The sequence below is a fragment of the Odocoileus virginianus genome, chromosome 21, assembly GCF_023699985.2.
Source record: "Odocoileus virginianus isolate 20LAN1187 ecotype Illinois chromosome 21, Ovbor_1.2, whole genome shotgun sequence".
Taxonomy (NCBI): Eukaryota; Metazoa; Chordata; class Mammalia; order Artiodactyla; family Cervidae; genus Odocoileus; species Odocoileus virginianus.
Window position 1 is genome coordinate 40,829,831 of NC_069694.1, and position 16,294 is coordinate 40,846,124.

The 16,294-nt window shown below is 38.2% G+C and overlaps 1 protein-coding gene across 3 annotated transcripts in view; it reads right to left on the minus strand.

The window, feature by feature from the left end:
- Positions 1–16,294, minus strand: part of SLC39A8 (solute carrier family 39 member 8) — an 84,375-nt gene that overhangs the window by 30,246 nt on the left and 37,835 nt on the right. For all 3 annotated transcript variants that reach the window (XM_020901950.2, XM_020901949.2, XM_070452193.1), the window contains exons 4-6: positions 14,271–14,440; positions 11,936–12,058; positions 11,288–11,455 (exon numbers count right to left, since the gene is read on the minus strand). In XM_020901950.2, the coding sequence (XP_020757609.1) occupies positions 11,288–11,455; positions 11,936–12,058; positions 14,271–14,440 (461 nt within the window). The remainder of the gene's footprint in view (positions 1–11,287; positions 11,456–11,935; positions 12,059–14,270; positions 14,441–16,294) is intronic.

The window sequence follows — 16,294 nt, forward strand, 5'->3', positions numbered from 1 at the left end:
CTGTGTACGGAGTCCAGTTGTAGCAGGGATCATGCTAAGTCAGTTTAGTAAGAATCCCTGTATTCCTGATATCTGATCATCTTGGTCTGCCTTTAGCAAGATTCTGTCAAGTTGGTTTAACAAGGATCCTTCCTGGAACTCTCCAGTGGTCCAGTGGTTAAAAACCCTGTGCTTCCACTATAGGGCACATGGGTTCCATCCCTGGTCGGGGAAGTTCTTCCTGCAGCTCAGTGCAGCCAAAAAAAAAGGGCGGGGGGGAATCCCTCCTACTCTTAATGTCTCCACTTAGTAATTCTCTATCCACGGACTGCCTCACTCTGCTCGTTAGACATAAATCCTCAGCTGTCTCTGTTATATTCCAAGTTGAGCCCCACGTCTCTACTCTATAGCAATAGAGTTGACCCCTACTTCTATAATTAAGTATTCCTTGCCATTTTAACAAGCCTGAGAATAATCTTTCTATAATACAAATCAGTAAGAAAAGATGATAAGCAACTCAACTAAAAATGTGTGAGACAGATGAACAAGAAACACAAAAGGAAACTTATGACCAATAAGCATATAAGGAGATGCTCAACTTAGCTAGTAATCAGAAATAAACAAAGGCTAATCACAGAAAGACACCACCACAAATTCATTAAATAAGCAATAGGTATTTTTTTTAAGTCTGAAATTTCCAACAATCACTAAAGAAAGCAATTCTCCAGGTGTGGAGAAAATGTGAATTCTCCTCTGCTGCTGCTGAGAGTGTAAATAAGTATAACAATTTGGACAGTGATTTGTTGTTATTCAGTAAAATTACCTATGGACATACCCGATGACCCATTTCTTACAAGTCTAGCTATGTACCCCAACCTTTCTCACAGAAGTTCTATAAGACAAGCCCTAGTACCTTAAGGCATCCATAGTATATAGTAAATTATTTTATTTGCTGTACACTTTTCCATATATATATATATATATATATATATATGTTTTGCTGCAATAAAAATGTTTTCATTTAGAGAAAATTGAATCATCTTTCCTCCTCCCCTCCTTCCTCCAACGTTCTTTCTGACTGTTTCATTTCTGTTAATCACACTATAATTTTTTCCTGAAGCACAGGCTTATGCACTCACTTTTGATCTTTCAACCCCAAGAGACCAACTCTTGCCAAGATAGACCAACGCTAACCAGAACTCTTATCAAACGTCTTCCCTTCTTTCCCACCAACATCAAACAGATCTTCTGTTTTTTCTTTTGCTCTGCACTTTATAAATCGAACTGGAAACCAAGCAATTTTTGGCATCTTATTCTGATAACTCACAAAAGGTTTCTGTCCACTATGAGGAGTACTCACTCGTTTCAGTGAATTTTTAAAGATTCTTTGACAAAAAGTATATGGGATAGGAATCAGTCAGTATTTCTCTGGAAATTTCTAGGGAAGTTGAGAAGTCTTCTCTGGGAATGTCTTATTTTTTAATGTCTTTTCTTTCTTTTCTTTTTTTAGATTAAAATTTTTAAATTATTTTATAATATTAATCATTCAACAGAAATTAAATTGTGTGTGTCTATTTACAGAGGCAAAAGAAAGCCTAAAAGTCTATAAGCTATACCCAGAAATCAGAATATTTTAATTATGTTTGCATGGACCTGAAAGTACATAAAATGGATTAAAATTTAAAACTCTACAAAAATATTAATCATTAATATTTAAATGTTTATCAGATGGTTAACTGAAACATTCCATTTTCATTTGGCTATAACAGCAGTTCCTGACTGAGACCCTTAAGCAACTGCTTGTCCTTCAAATAGATTAAACTATGGATTTGGGTACATTGGGGCTTCCATGGTGGCTCAGATAGTAAAGAATCTGCCTGCAACATGGGAGACCCAGGTTCTATCCCTGGGTCAGGAAGATATTCTATGGAGAAGGAAATAGCACCCACTCCAGTATTCCTGCCTGGAGAATCCCATGGACAGAGCAGCCTGGCAGGCTATAAATTCATGGGGTCGCAAAGAGTCAGATACAACTGAGCGACTAATACTTTCACTCTGGGTACATTTCAAGACACTTTCACATACATTATTATTTGATTCTCCCAGCTGGTAGTACCAACTCCTTCTTTATGAATTTTCTGTGTCAATGGTGATGCTATCAGTCACCCTGTGTAAGAACAGGGATGTCTTAGCTGGCCAAATGACTGGCTAATTTAAGGAACAACAGATAACCCTAAGGCCCTCCCCACACTTGATATCAACTAAAATGCTTCTGCCAAATTTGTGTATCCGACACATTATTTTATCAGAAGAGCAAGAATGATCCTTCATGGATAGTTTGCCTTTCTGGAAAGTCGCTTCAGTTGACATTTCAAACCTCTCTATTTCAGTTCTGATTTAGCTTAGATTCTATGTACTACCTCTAGTCTTGTGACTTTATTCACTGGCACTCTATCTCACCTTTTGAATGACTATTTTTACCTTTTATATCACTAAATTTTTCATCTTTAGAATTTATCTGTATAAAATGTCTATATCAATTTTAAAAAGTTAACAGCACTTAACTTCAACTCAATTCAATCTTTAAATATTTTATGCACCCCAATTATTTCAATAACATGACAACCAAGTGTCTTTCCTACATAATTAAGGTGTCATTTTAATGTCCTTTCAAATGAACTGAATGTGTCAGAGTATGACAGATGCAACTGGACAAATGAGTGGGTAGCTGAACAACTCTGAAAGAATATGCAGTGCAAAAACTGATAATATGATTCAAGTGGCATGTTATGTTGGACTTTAAAGTTTTATTCCAGTGAAAGTAAATGTTTCAAGTTCTCTTAAGTCTATCAGACAGAAGTCAACAGCATATATTCAAAAAGCTGTCTTTCTTACCAAAAAGCCTTCAAGTTTTAAAAGTCAAACTTTAATTTCCAGGAAAGTCACTCAAATTTTTAAAACAGTAAATAATCAAGATGAGAAAGCATGGAGTTCTATGTTTTTACCTTCTCTATCTCGCTAAAAAAAACTACACACAGATTCAAAAGCCTTCATAGCTTAGTATAAGAAGCCCTCTTCTAAGTGATGATCTGTAAATATTAATAATTATGCACACAGATTCAAAAGTTAATCCCAGAGGAATGCAAGTTGAAGTGAAAAGATTTAATAAGATCATTATGATTAAAAAGTAAGGAAAGAGAAGAAAAAAACTCGGTGAATGAAAGAGAGAGGGAAATATATACTGATGTGTGTGTGTAACATCAGACACATTGTTACAGAATTGGCCCATAATAAATAACTTTCACAAAAACTTATGAAGAATCTTGTTCCTCATTTCACATACGGGTTAACACAGAATCAGAGATGCTGACTAACTTTCCCCAAATCACACAAGACTGGCTTTGTCCAACTCCAGAGCCCTTGCTTCCTCTCCCAGTTGTCCTGCAGAGAAAAGGAGATTCTGAGAAAACATCAAGAAAGTAGTAGCTAAAATGGGACAAGAAAAAGTGTTATGTCACAGAAACCATTTAATGAGTAATTCCAAGAGGAAGGAAATATTAATAAGTTCCTATGAAAAATCTGCCTTTATAGTCCTAACATTTAGCCAATAAAGGGTACTCAAATGCATGCTGGATTATAGGAATGCTTCAGAAAGGATATGAATGAATGTGAAGAATATAGTCTGCTGCCTAGAAAAATCACTTATATCATTCCAGAGAGAAATTTCAGAGATTATGGAGTAAATTTCTTTTTTTTTTTTTTTTTTCGGAGTAAAATTTTAAATTATACACAAATACTTGAGGGGGCTTCCCAGGTGGCTCAGCGGTAAAGAATCCACCGGCCAAGCAGGAGATGCAGGTTCGATCCCTGGATAGGGAAGATTCCCTGGAGAAGGGAATGGCTACCCACTGTGGTATTCTTCCCTGGAGAATTCACAGACAGAGGAGCCTGGTGGGCTACAGTCCATAGGGCTGCAAAGAGTTGGACACAACTGACTGAGCACACGCAAATATCTGAGGAGATGATGAATAAGAGGAGGGAGCAGGTTAAGGCTGGTCAACATATGGAAACAGACAAAGTATTTAGGATAATGGTTAACCCTACCAGGAACCAGGAAGTCTGGGCTTTAGTCCTAATTTGGTATCCATGTGACCTTGTCTAAGTTACTCAACGTCTCTGAACATCAGTTTCACATCTTTAAGATGGAGACAATTACTGTATTCACTTCACACAGTTGTTACTCTGAGGAATAAATGAGTTAATACATGTGAAGCACTTGAGATAGTGTCTGACACATGCTTATTTCAGTACCAGCTGATGTTTCAAGAAGTTGCACAGTGTAGAGAAGGAGAAGATTTGAGAAATCATGGGAAGCAAAACGGTCTGGAGAAAAAAAATTGTCTAAGGAAGAGAACGGGCTTCCCAGGTGGCGCTATTGGGAAAGAACCCTCCTGCCATTGCAGGTAGACATAAGAGATGCAGGTGGGTTCAATCCCTGGATCGGGAAGATCCCCTGGCGGAGGGCGTGGCAACCCACTCCAGTATTCTTGCCTGGAGAATCCCATGGACAGAGGAGCCTGGTGGGCTACAGTCCATGGGGTCGCAGAGTCAGACATGACTGAGCAACTTAGCACGCAGACAGCCTTAACAAAGAGAAAGGATACAAGTTCTGACACAAAAAGGAAGGTGGAGAGGGTATGAGGATATGGATGAGGACCACAGAGCCAGGAAGTAACAGATGAAGTGAGACAGCAAAGTTCACGGAGTTTCCAAATAATCTTCACAGTCTGATCATTAAAGAAAGAAAAGGTTATGCTGAGAATTCTGTGAAGTAATGGAAACTTTTTTGCAACAGTTACTCCTGAAAATGTGAGAAAGCGTTCCCTAAAGATGAACGAAAGCAAGTTAGTATTAGTCAAGCATGGGCTACACTGAGAGTGGATTCAGGTACAAATTTTCATGACTTTGAAAAGACACTGTCTAGCGCCTGATAAAAGTCTGTAAGGAGCAAGGAAGCATGGAGATGGATCCAATGAGGAAACTAACGCCATGAACAACCAAGGTGCGCTCAGAATTCCTCCTCACGGTTGTGTAACGACATCCTTTGCCTCTAATTCAGCCAACTCTTTTGTAAGAATCTGTCAATCAAGACCAACGAGAACCACTTCTTGTATGATTTAATACATGTATCATTTTCAATTTTAACTAATTGCTAGTATAACCCCATAAAATAAAATAACTGATTTCTGTTTTTAAATCTTATGATGCTCAAAAATTACATGATTTAATAGAGTAAACAGGTCTTTGGTGCAGTATGGCAAACTAGACATACATATTTTTCTCTCGTCCCTCTCAAAACTTCCTAGAATTAAAGACTAAAAAAAGACATAAAGTCACAAGGACTGAAAGGATGGAAGATGAGAGCACAGAGATATTTATTTTGGAGGATGAAAAGAGGAGGACGAGTTCTGACTGTACAGAGGAAAAGAGTCAAAAGAAACAAAATGAGGCGGGGCCTAAAACCTCAGAAGTATTGGGGAGCGGGGGCATCAGGCAAGCACCTCTGAAGGTGGCAGAGGAAGAATGGAGCTAAAAATAAGGGGGAAAGGTGGGATGGATTGGGAGATTGGGACTGACATATATATATACTATTGCTACTATGATGACTAATAAGAACCGACTTTATAGCACAAGGAACTCTACTCAAGGCTCTGTGATGACCTAAACAGGAAGGAAATCCCAAAAAAGGAGGGTATATAAGTAAACGTACAGATTCACTTTGCTGCAGGGCTGAAACACAACATTGTAAAGCAACTATACGCCAATAAAAATTAATTTTAAAAAAAGGAATTCATTGTTAGTTTATTTAGGGAGCAATTAAAACACGAGATGACTGCTCCCAAGTCAATTCAGCAAGGAAACCACGTCACATGAAGACTAGAGATTTACCCTCTGGGAAAACTGAACCTAAAAAAGCCCTCAACTCTAGGACATGAAGCAAACTGGAGTGAAGTATGAGACTGAATCAAGGGCATCAGGTCAGATATTCACAGTGTCCCAGTCCCCTTTCCTGGTCAGCCAGGGATAGATACCACCCTTCCACCTCCAGGTAAGAACAGAGAAACACCCACCACACTAGAGGAAAAAGAGCAGTAAGCAAGCCCCACACATACATACAGAGCTTCTGATTTTTGTACTTAAAAAAGGATGCTTTCCACTTTTGTGTAAAATATTTCTGTATACTACAGAATACTTCAGTTATGTTATGTTCTGTCCCACTGATGTATCTCAGTACTCAGAATAAGGCCAAGTATATATTAATAAATACTTGAATGAATGAACTATATTTAAAATCTGTTGGATTTTCATGGAGACCCAAGCACCTCAAAAATGTTGCATTTGTAGAGTATCATGTCCTACCCATCACTGACAAAGTCCCTAACGTCACCACACTTTGCAGCTAAATTCTACTTCACTACACTTCAATTTTCAACATAAAATTCACAATAGTCAACTTTTTTAAATGGCTGATATTAATTTTTCTTCTGTGGGAAGAATAAATGGCTTCTAGCATTTACTGTTTAATAGTTTAATAGCATCTCTTCTTAAAGGAAAGCACAGGAGGTTTCCTTTAGAAAAGACAGTGATTACAGACCACTGTAGGAATGAACTAGGTGGGCCCCCTAGTGGCTTGAAGAGCTAACACTCCCCAAAGTACCTGACACGCTTGAGGAATCTGGTGAACACAGTCCTTCCAAAGCTGTAGATTCAGGGGGAAGAGACCCACCTGGCTGCAAAGATAAAGAGTAAGGAAAGAGAAGAAAAAAACGAGAGGGAAATATATACTGATGTGTGTGTGTAACATCAGACATTGCTGCAAAGATACAGCAGTGAACTTCTCCCCACGTGTGTGCAGTGGTCAGAGAGGAATAGGGCAAGTGTCAGAGTGAGACGGGAAATGGCACTTAGGGGCAGTAACTGAGCAGCGAGAAATGCATCCTCTGCTCCTCTTCCCTCCTAACTGCCTCCTTATTACCTCTCTATAGTTCCCCCAGAACACAAAAGCTCCTACATACCCACAGCAGCACACACACAGCCCACACAGGCTCCAGTGCTAACATTTACTGAGACTGAAGCAAGGGTACTAAGGAAGTTTCACACCATGTGTCCAAATATTTAAAAGTTATTATCAAGCTAACAAACTGTTAAATATCTTCTTCTCTCCAACTGTGATAAATAGTCTCCATGGCAACAAAATTTTTAAAAATACGTGTAAAGCTATAGTTTTCATATGAGTGAAGATAGAAAAAATACCAAAGGCAACCAACCTTAAACATGACAGTGTTTCTGAGTATTCTGTGATGAATCAAAATTGTCCAGATGAGTATTGATAAAGATATCCCTAAGTCATGCATTTTAATTATTCTATAACATTTCATTTGCTCTTCCTATATTCCATAAAAAACATGAATCATATCATTATAATCCAGATTGTTATGTAATTTGTGTTCTTTGGATAGTAATGTCAAATTAAACTACTTTTCTTAACTCATGCTTATTATCTTCAATTTGGAAAAACTTCACTCCATCAAAACAGTAAAAACAGGAATCATCAACAAAATTCTTGGGGCAATACTTGGACATCGAAATGAAAAATGAATTTTACACGCCATGTTCAATCATTGAGGTCACCTACGTTTAATATATTCTTATCATACAAAATATTAGAAAATAGCCTAACTTTATTATTAAAACAAGTATGACTCATATTTCTTTACCTGTCTCTTAAAGCAATATCTGGACCCTGATAGTATTTTTAAATTTCACTTCTTTCCATTTTTTTAATGCAATGTGAAGAGAAAACTGAAAATAACAGTATGCAGCTCAATTTGTCTTCACTAGAGTTTATACCTACAACCAAAATGGCCAGAAAATAGTCCCCAGAGGAAATGAGCATCTGGACTTTTTATGTGGCTCACGTCAAGGCCTGGTTCACGGCAGTCATCCTGGCATGTACTTTCTCTGCTTGACGTTCACTTTTCATTTCTAGAAGTAGATTCCCAGGCACCCAGATTTATTCTGCTCTCTCACGAGACTGGTAGCTTATCCAGGTTAACAAGTCCACAGTTGTTTCTGTTCAGAATATTAAAAGAACTGTGCCACTGGTCTCCAGAATTGATGTTGGGAAACTCAGTGCCATTCAGCTTCCAGCTCCCTTGTATGGGACCAACTGGGTTCCTATCAAAGCTTTTGGAACATTCTTTTCCCAGATATTTGCATGGCTGTTTCTTCTTTCTCATTATCCACTTCTCTGCTGACCTCTTAAGGGACTGTTCCTGATCAGAGAAGCCTCCACGTGCCACTCCCACATCACCCACGATTTTCATCAAATCTATGAAAATTTGATGAAAGCTATTTTATTTTCATCAAAATAGTTAATGCTACCTGATGTTTTCTTTTATTTACTCATGGCGGTGCTGGATCTTTGTTGCTGTGCGTGGGCTTTCTCTAGTTGCAGCAAGCGGGGGCTACTCTCAGTCGCTGCGCTGGGGCTTTTCATTGAGGCGGCGTCTCTTGTTGCAGAGCACTGGCTCTTGGTGTGCGAGCTTCAGGAGTTGAGGCTCATGGGCTTTCAGAGCTTGGGCTCAGTAGCTGTGGCTCCGGGGCTTAGCTGCTCCCCGGCAAGTGGGATCTTCTCTACCAGGGATCGAACGCATGTCTCCTGCACTGGCAGGCGGATTCTTAACCACTGCACCACCAGGGAAGTCCCCCTGATATTTTCTTGTTTATTCTTTTCTATATTATCTATTTCTGCTGAATATAAGTTTCACAAGAATTTGTCTGCTTCTAAATCCCCAGTGCCTAGGATAGTGAGCAGGTACTCAATCAGTATTTATTGAATAAATGAATGCAAGCCTATATATTAGCACTAGCACCAGAAGTAGAGAAAGTGTGGACTTTTGATTGGCATTTCTAAGTTATGTAAAACAGGATCATGTCTAGGCCCACAACTGTCACAATGCTTGTACTGACTGCAAACATGTCTTCTGATCATTCTGAATTATAATTAGGAGCCCTAGGACTTTAAAGTAAAACTTTCTTGAGCGGTTCAATTTTATTTGCCCTCAGAAAGCAGTGATCTTGGACCAAATTACCTTCTTCCCCCTACAAAAATTAATATTTGTTAAGAGTTGATGTTATCATCTTGATCCTAGTAAAGCAGTGAAGATGAAGGTAATCCAGCAAGGCATATAAGAGTGCAAGCTTCAGCATCAGATGGCCTCAGTTCTGATAGAAGCTTCATCATGAGGAGCTGTGTGTCCTTGGGTTTATTTAACCTCTCTAAGCCACAGTCTCCTAATTATAAGAGTGCTTGTCTCCTGGGCTGTTATGAGGACCAAATAAGATCATTTATCTAAAGTTCTAGGCATAGTCCTTGAACATTTAATAAATGTTAGCTGAAATTATTATAGGAAATTATCTATTTGAACATTTACATATTCTTCGCAAAGTCTTGCCTGAAAGCATCATTCATTAAGTTGCAAGAAATAATTTCCTCTCTTAGCTTAGTGTTCACACAAAACTGCCTCTTGAAACACACTTGAGATTTTCCTTAATCAGGTGGGAAGAAGTATAAGACCAATCATGCTTTCTTTCCAGAAGGAAATTCAGGTCATCTGCACTAATAAAACCTCTTCCAAATCTCTTTTTTCTGGCTTATTTTTCTTAGCTGGCTTCCTTTTGATTTTATTTTTAATTTTTTTTTTAATATTGTATTTAACTTTGTAGCTTGTGGATCTGTCAGTTAGGAACTGAGAGACCCTAGAGAGGTTATTTAGCATCTAATGCTCTACTTTCTTAATTTGTCAAATGAAAACTGTACGGACACCGATGACTCTAACATCCCACTCTCCTTTTAAAATAACCTCTCGTCTGCTGCATCCATATTCCCTTGGGGTCCTACAAAGGGCCCAATCCTCTAGGCACTGAGATGACTCTAAAAGTGAACATTAATTCAGGATGGACCAAGGAGACACCTGCCAGAAATTTCACATTTAGGACTGAAAGAGGCAGGTCAATTCCATCTAGTAGCTGAAATTATAAAATATAAATCTCAGGAGTTGCTAGTGGCTATGTTTCCCATTTATGAAGGAGCTGGTCCGCCATGAAAGAGAAGAATGGCTCTCAGATGAGACAGAAGGAGAGGAAGTCCTAATGATTCTAATGGTTCCAGGGCTGTAGCTTGGTTGTCCCTTTAGACAGCCACGATCTTCCCAATAAATTCTCCTCTTTGCACACATCATTTGGGTATAAGGTCCAAATAGTTCTAACACAAAGAAAATAAACTCTCCTTTTAGTTCTAATTCTAACAGTTCTAACGTGTAGTCCTAATACATAGAAAATAATTCTACTTTTAATAGTTATTCAGGAAAATGAATGAGATAAATAAGTGCCTGGTCTATTGTGTATGTGTTTGTCCTCAGTAGAGCGCAACTCTTTGAGACCCTATGAACTGTAGCCTACCAAGATCCTCTATCCATGTGATTTTCCAGGCAAGAATACTGGAAAGGGTTGCCATTTCCTACTCCAGGGGATCTTCCCAACCCAGGGATCAAACCTACAACTCTTGTGTCTCCTGCATTGGCAGGACAAATCTTTACTACTAGCTCCATCTGGCCTATTACCCAGCATATAATTCTTGCTCAAGAAATGAAACTTATTAACATTATTTATAAAATTGAAATATAAATTCTAAATCAATTAATTAATAAACACAATCAAAAAAAAATTTTTTTTTTTTTTTGGCCGCACCTTGTGGCATATGGGATCTGAGATCTCTAACCAGGGATTGAACCTGTGCCCCCTGCATTGGAAGGGCAGAGTCTTAACCACTGGACCACAAAAGAAGTCCCTAAACACAATTTTCTTAGCTTACAAGTCTTCTTTCAGTTTCAAAATCACTCAAAAGGATTCTTTGGTTTGGGATCCTGAAAGAATTGCAAAATAACAGAAATGCTCTGAATCAATTTTGTCACACATTATTGTGTAAATCTAAGTAGTTCTTACATAGTTAAACAGTCTTAGAGAATAGTAAAGTCTCTGACCCAGAAACTCACAATTTCATGCTTAATTCATGTTTGTAGTAAATACATGGAGGGAAAGTGGGAAAAGTAAGAGACTTACATTCTGCTTTTCCCACACATACAGGAATAAGCCTGACACATTTAAATGGGCAAAATACTAATGTAGCTGCATGCACAGCGGGCTTCACAGAGTGTAAATGATGCAGCAGAGAGAATGACAATACCTGTAGAGATACCACACTGACGTTATCGAAATGGATGTGTCCATTAGGCTCTGTGACAGCTGGATTTGCATAACATGTCACACCATTGATGGCAGGTAATGTTTTAGGTTGATGAGTTTTTTCTTGAGGAGGGCCAAAGTCATTATTTCCAAAGTGGGTATGATCATTCTACATGGAAAACCAAGAGAGGAAAATGTTATAAGAAGAAACAAAGATTGCTCATGCAGGCAAGAGAATTTAATGGTCTTTATCTATAAGAGAAAAATGTAGTATAATCTTTTTAGATTAAAAAAATTTCTCCCTTTAAACATATCCTCATTTATTAGATTCTGTTGAGGGTTGTGTTGTTTTTTTTTTCATGTTTTAGAGTACACATACCTTCTCATGTCAATGAATATGAGAGTAAACAAATTATGTGCATCTGTTATTGCACATTAAATTGTTAGTATTTACTCCAAATTCTACAATAAGAATCAAGACTTCCTCTTATATTTGTCAATATATTGATTCTTTTCTTTCTACTCATATTCACAAGTCTATACCTGAACTGTTCACATAATTGTAAGAATAAAATTCCTGCCTTTACATGCCTATATAAAGTAACTTGAGTGGGTAAAATATCAAACATTTTAAATAAAGTCCATTTACCTGACCATACGTCTTCAATAACATCTTTAGTGTTCTTTCAAAAAAGAAAAGTATGTAAAATCCACCAAACACAGCAACTGCCTTCTCAATATAGTTGTTAACTTTAGGATTGAATCCAAATGCCTAAGGGAGAAAAAAAGGCTTATGGTTAAGATCAAATAATTTAATTCAGTATACAATTTTCACCACAGTTCTAAGTCTATCCTTTACATCCAAGTAATACTGGAAAATTTACCTGCCAAAAATCTGAAATTTGAATAATCAAACTATAAGAGATGGCATCAAAGTCTTATAACCAGAGGAATCTCTATTAAATAAAGCCCCCAGAGTACCTTACAGTTTCCTAGCTATAAAATCTTCAGCAATATTTGCCTAAAAAAGTAAATTTTTAATAGTAAAAAAGCAGTACTGACTCCTGTATTTATAAGATAGCATTAGATATAGGTCATAAAGACAAATGAGATATTGATTACCCACTTTTCCTAAAAGTAATATATTCTTCCCTCATATCCAGAGTCAAATTTTTAAAACAAATATGGCAGCTCACTTGGATTACTGTTTTCACAAGAGATCTTCTTGAATGTAGAGGATTCTAGTAAGTCCTTCAGAGATAAATTAAGAACTGAACTCCAGAATAAAGAAGAAAAAATTTAAGATACCAGGCACACAGACACACAGACATACACACACACACACACACACACACGATGATAATGAAATGATGCATCATTTAGAGAGCACAGGGCAAGAGCTAGAGTTTGAAATTATAGAGTCAAGAAGTCCTAAGAGATAACAATTACAAACTTAGAATAGAAGACACTTGGGTTCTTGTTCTACATTTGTCTCTGTGGGGGAGACCTCATGCCACATCTTCATTTCAGTGGCTTCTCTGGACCTATTTATACAGTGCAAAAAGGACATAAAATACCTGCTCCATATACCTAACACAGAGGGTATGAAACTAAAACAACAAAGGGGAAGCAATTTTGCCACAAAAGGAATAATTATGTAAATTGGGGTTATTATTAAAAAGATAGATTCTTTAGTGTTTACATAATTCTCTGAGCACATCCATCCATAATTCCCTAATTACCACAGAAAGGCAAAAAAATACCTTTAAGTGCTACTGAAGAAGTGTCTTATTTTCCTAGCAAACATTTTTATGTTTTATTACATTTTCAATAAAATAGAAAACTTCAAAATCATAAAGGTACAATCCTCAGTTCACATACAATATCAGTTTAATTTAATTTGACCCACAAATCAGATGAGTTAATATATATGTTATGTTAAATGTGGTCCATGTATAATATTACATGTAATGTTTATATTCAGAAAGCCTGTACTATAATCCTGGCTATGTTACTGATTATAAGTGATTTAATCTCCTTGGATTTTAATTTTTGCAATTTTGAATTTTAATTTTTGCAATTGAGGGTTTGAAGTACATGTTCTCCTAGGTCCCTTCTAGATATAATAATAATACTATGACTTTTAAGAAGTTACATCCCCACTTTCATATGGTTATAATTTTCTAAGACTTCTGTGCCGAAGGTGGTACTATTTTCTCTCTGTTTGGAGCTCCACCTTTGTGGGTACATGGGCTGGAGTGATACCATCCACATGTGTATGGATTTCTCTGGTCCCCCTTTGTGGCTCCTTCCTAGTTATGTCTTTTGCTCCTTCCCATCTCTTTTCCTCTATTCATTCTCCTCCCTCTGCCTCTCTTCCCTATATGACCACATTATAGATTTGAAGTAAAACGTATATATCACATGCTGATCAACTCTGGGCAATGGCATCTGTAACACACTTCATTAAAGGAAAAAATAAGTTGCTATTTATTTATCAGCCCTCAATTGATTTTTTTTCCACAGTCAAAAAAAAAAACAGAAATGAAAAGGTTTGTCAACCTTTTTCTAATATGTCCTCTGATCTCCTACGGCTGTTGTAAATATACAAAGGAATTTTATTGTATATGTTTAGTAAATTAGATGCTGTGTGCTCTTCAGAAGTAAATAAATAATAAGTACAGAAAATCAAATTTGCTGAATGTGTGACAGAATAGACTTGTTAAGGCGCTCCAAGGTCCCAGGGCTGTCTGAGCACGGCCTGGTGGCTAGCCACCCAGAAGATCAATTTTCTTCCTGACACTGACTTCCCCAGAGCTTGGAACAAGCTTTTTCATTTGCTGTGATTCAGCTTTTTCTTATCCAAAACACTATAAACCAGACCATAAACTGCTGCGAGAATTATGGAGGCTTAAAATGTACAAAGTGCCGAAACATTTAAAAACAACAATTATTCACAGAAACAAACAGCCCAACCTCCTTACCTCCGGTATAAGTTGGAAAATTGCATTTGAAAATAGAGTCCCGATGGCCAGCCCCACAAAATAGGTCAGAATCTTAGGGAAATAAGATTTCTTTATCAACGGAGTCAAAACCAATCCGAGAAGAGATGCCAGATTAATAATTGTCACTGACAGGAATCCATATCCCCAAACTGTGGGTGAGAGGGAAAAGAGTAGAAATTAATTAGAGCAAAGGAGCAAACGACATCTTACTGTACATTAAGCCTGAAACATGTTTCTCCTCTAAAGGCTTGAAAAGGTATCTTCTTAAAACAACAAAATCTTTTCAAGGAAAATTATATAGAAAACTGAGAATATAAATACTAACTAACACTGGAGACGCTTTCCTCTGTCCTCAGTCATCATTAGGGGATTGCAGACTTTCACAGCTTATGTGGAATTTGGGGAATATCTAGCACAGTGATCATCCAAGACCCACAGGTTCCAAACTACCTGGTTTTATCTGTGGTTCAAAGCCCAGTTTACAACTCAGCCTTTCAGAGAAATGATGCAGGCAGTGTGTTTCAAGGAGAAGATATGGGGGGATGCATGCGAGGTAGGGGTGGAGCTGGGTGGGAGTGGTTAGCTTCAAGATGACCATAATTGCTGACACTGAGCTGGTCATAATCACTCGTCTGCAGGCGCCTGCGGACAGCACCTCCTCGGGGGAGGGGGCACCTCAGCCCCCCGCCTGGGCCTCCAGGGAGCCCCAGTGTAGTGAGCACTCAGGAAAGGAGCATATGGCAAGTGGCAGTGGGGGAGAGTGGATACCTTGTACAACTCACCCTACTGGGCTCAGACAAAGGCGAAAATACGCTCTACATGTAGATGGGGGTGCATTCTTCGTATCTCTATCCCCAGGGCAAGGCACCCTAGTGATGCTTAATAAATATTAGAATGAAATGATTGGATGGCGTCCTAAGGTCTTTAGCCAATGGTATGCATGATCTTTGGGCCTCAATATCTCCTCGGTTATCCTAGAGGAGATGGAAGACAAAATGGGAAAGTGAGGAACAGCCTGTGTGAACTGCGCAAGTGCCAGGGTAGTACGAGCTGAGATACAAGTTAGCCCCTGGAACTGTGTGACACTGGCTTTGCCCGTGGCCCCACTCACGGCGTGCAAAGGACAGTGTGAAAGGTTAGAAAGCTGCCTCTGAATTGTCACTTCTTTAAAATGCCCAGAAAATATTTTTAAATGTTGGGGTGCTTTCTTTGTTGACACTATCATTGGGGTATGTGTTGGCGAGTGCTTGTCATGTGCCATGTACTGTGCGGACTAACCTGTATTAAATCATTTTATCCTCGCAAATCCCTATGAGGTTAGTACTATTATCACCTCCTTCATGCAGTTGAAAAAACCAAGGCACGTGGAGTTCATTTGAATTTATTTAAGTTGCCCGAGTCATGTGAATAGAATGAGAGATTTCAAAGCCAATCCAGTTCTAGGACCCACTTTCCTTAGCAATATGCTTTATTACTCCTTAGAGGTGATCTAATTTTTAAAAAGCCCAAGAGACTCAACAAAACAGTGAACATTTTATACTGTGCTTCTTGAATACAGGATTGCTCACCATTATTCTAATGACTCTAACTACAAATAAACAGTCCTAGCAAATGGAGCCTAGAATGTAGACCAAACCGTGGTTTCTGCCAACAAGGGGCTTGAACCACTGGCTTCGGGAGGCTAGCAGGAACAGGTATACACAAAGCAGAACAAGGTAGCTTGGACTGAGCACCACATGAAAAGGACAGATAATAAATGTTACAATGTGACAACAAGGATCATCACAGCACCCACCATGCCTTTATCTTCTGCAGATACTTTCCTATCAGTCCTAGACTCCTGACCATCCCTACAAAGTTATCTCACCAGACTCTGAAGATCCACCTTGTTCCTATTTGTTACCTTATCGCCTAATGCAGTACTACCCACACCCCTCAGCACTTCCACTTAGAGAAAGTTCTCAACCCCACCTCTTCCTCCAGAGTATAATCTGTGTGTGTAG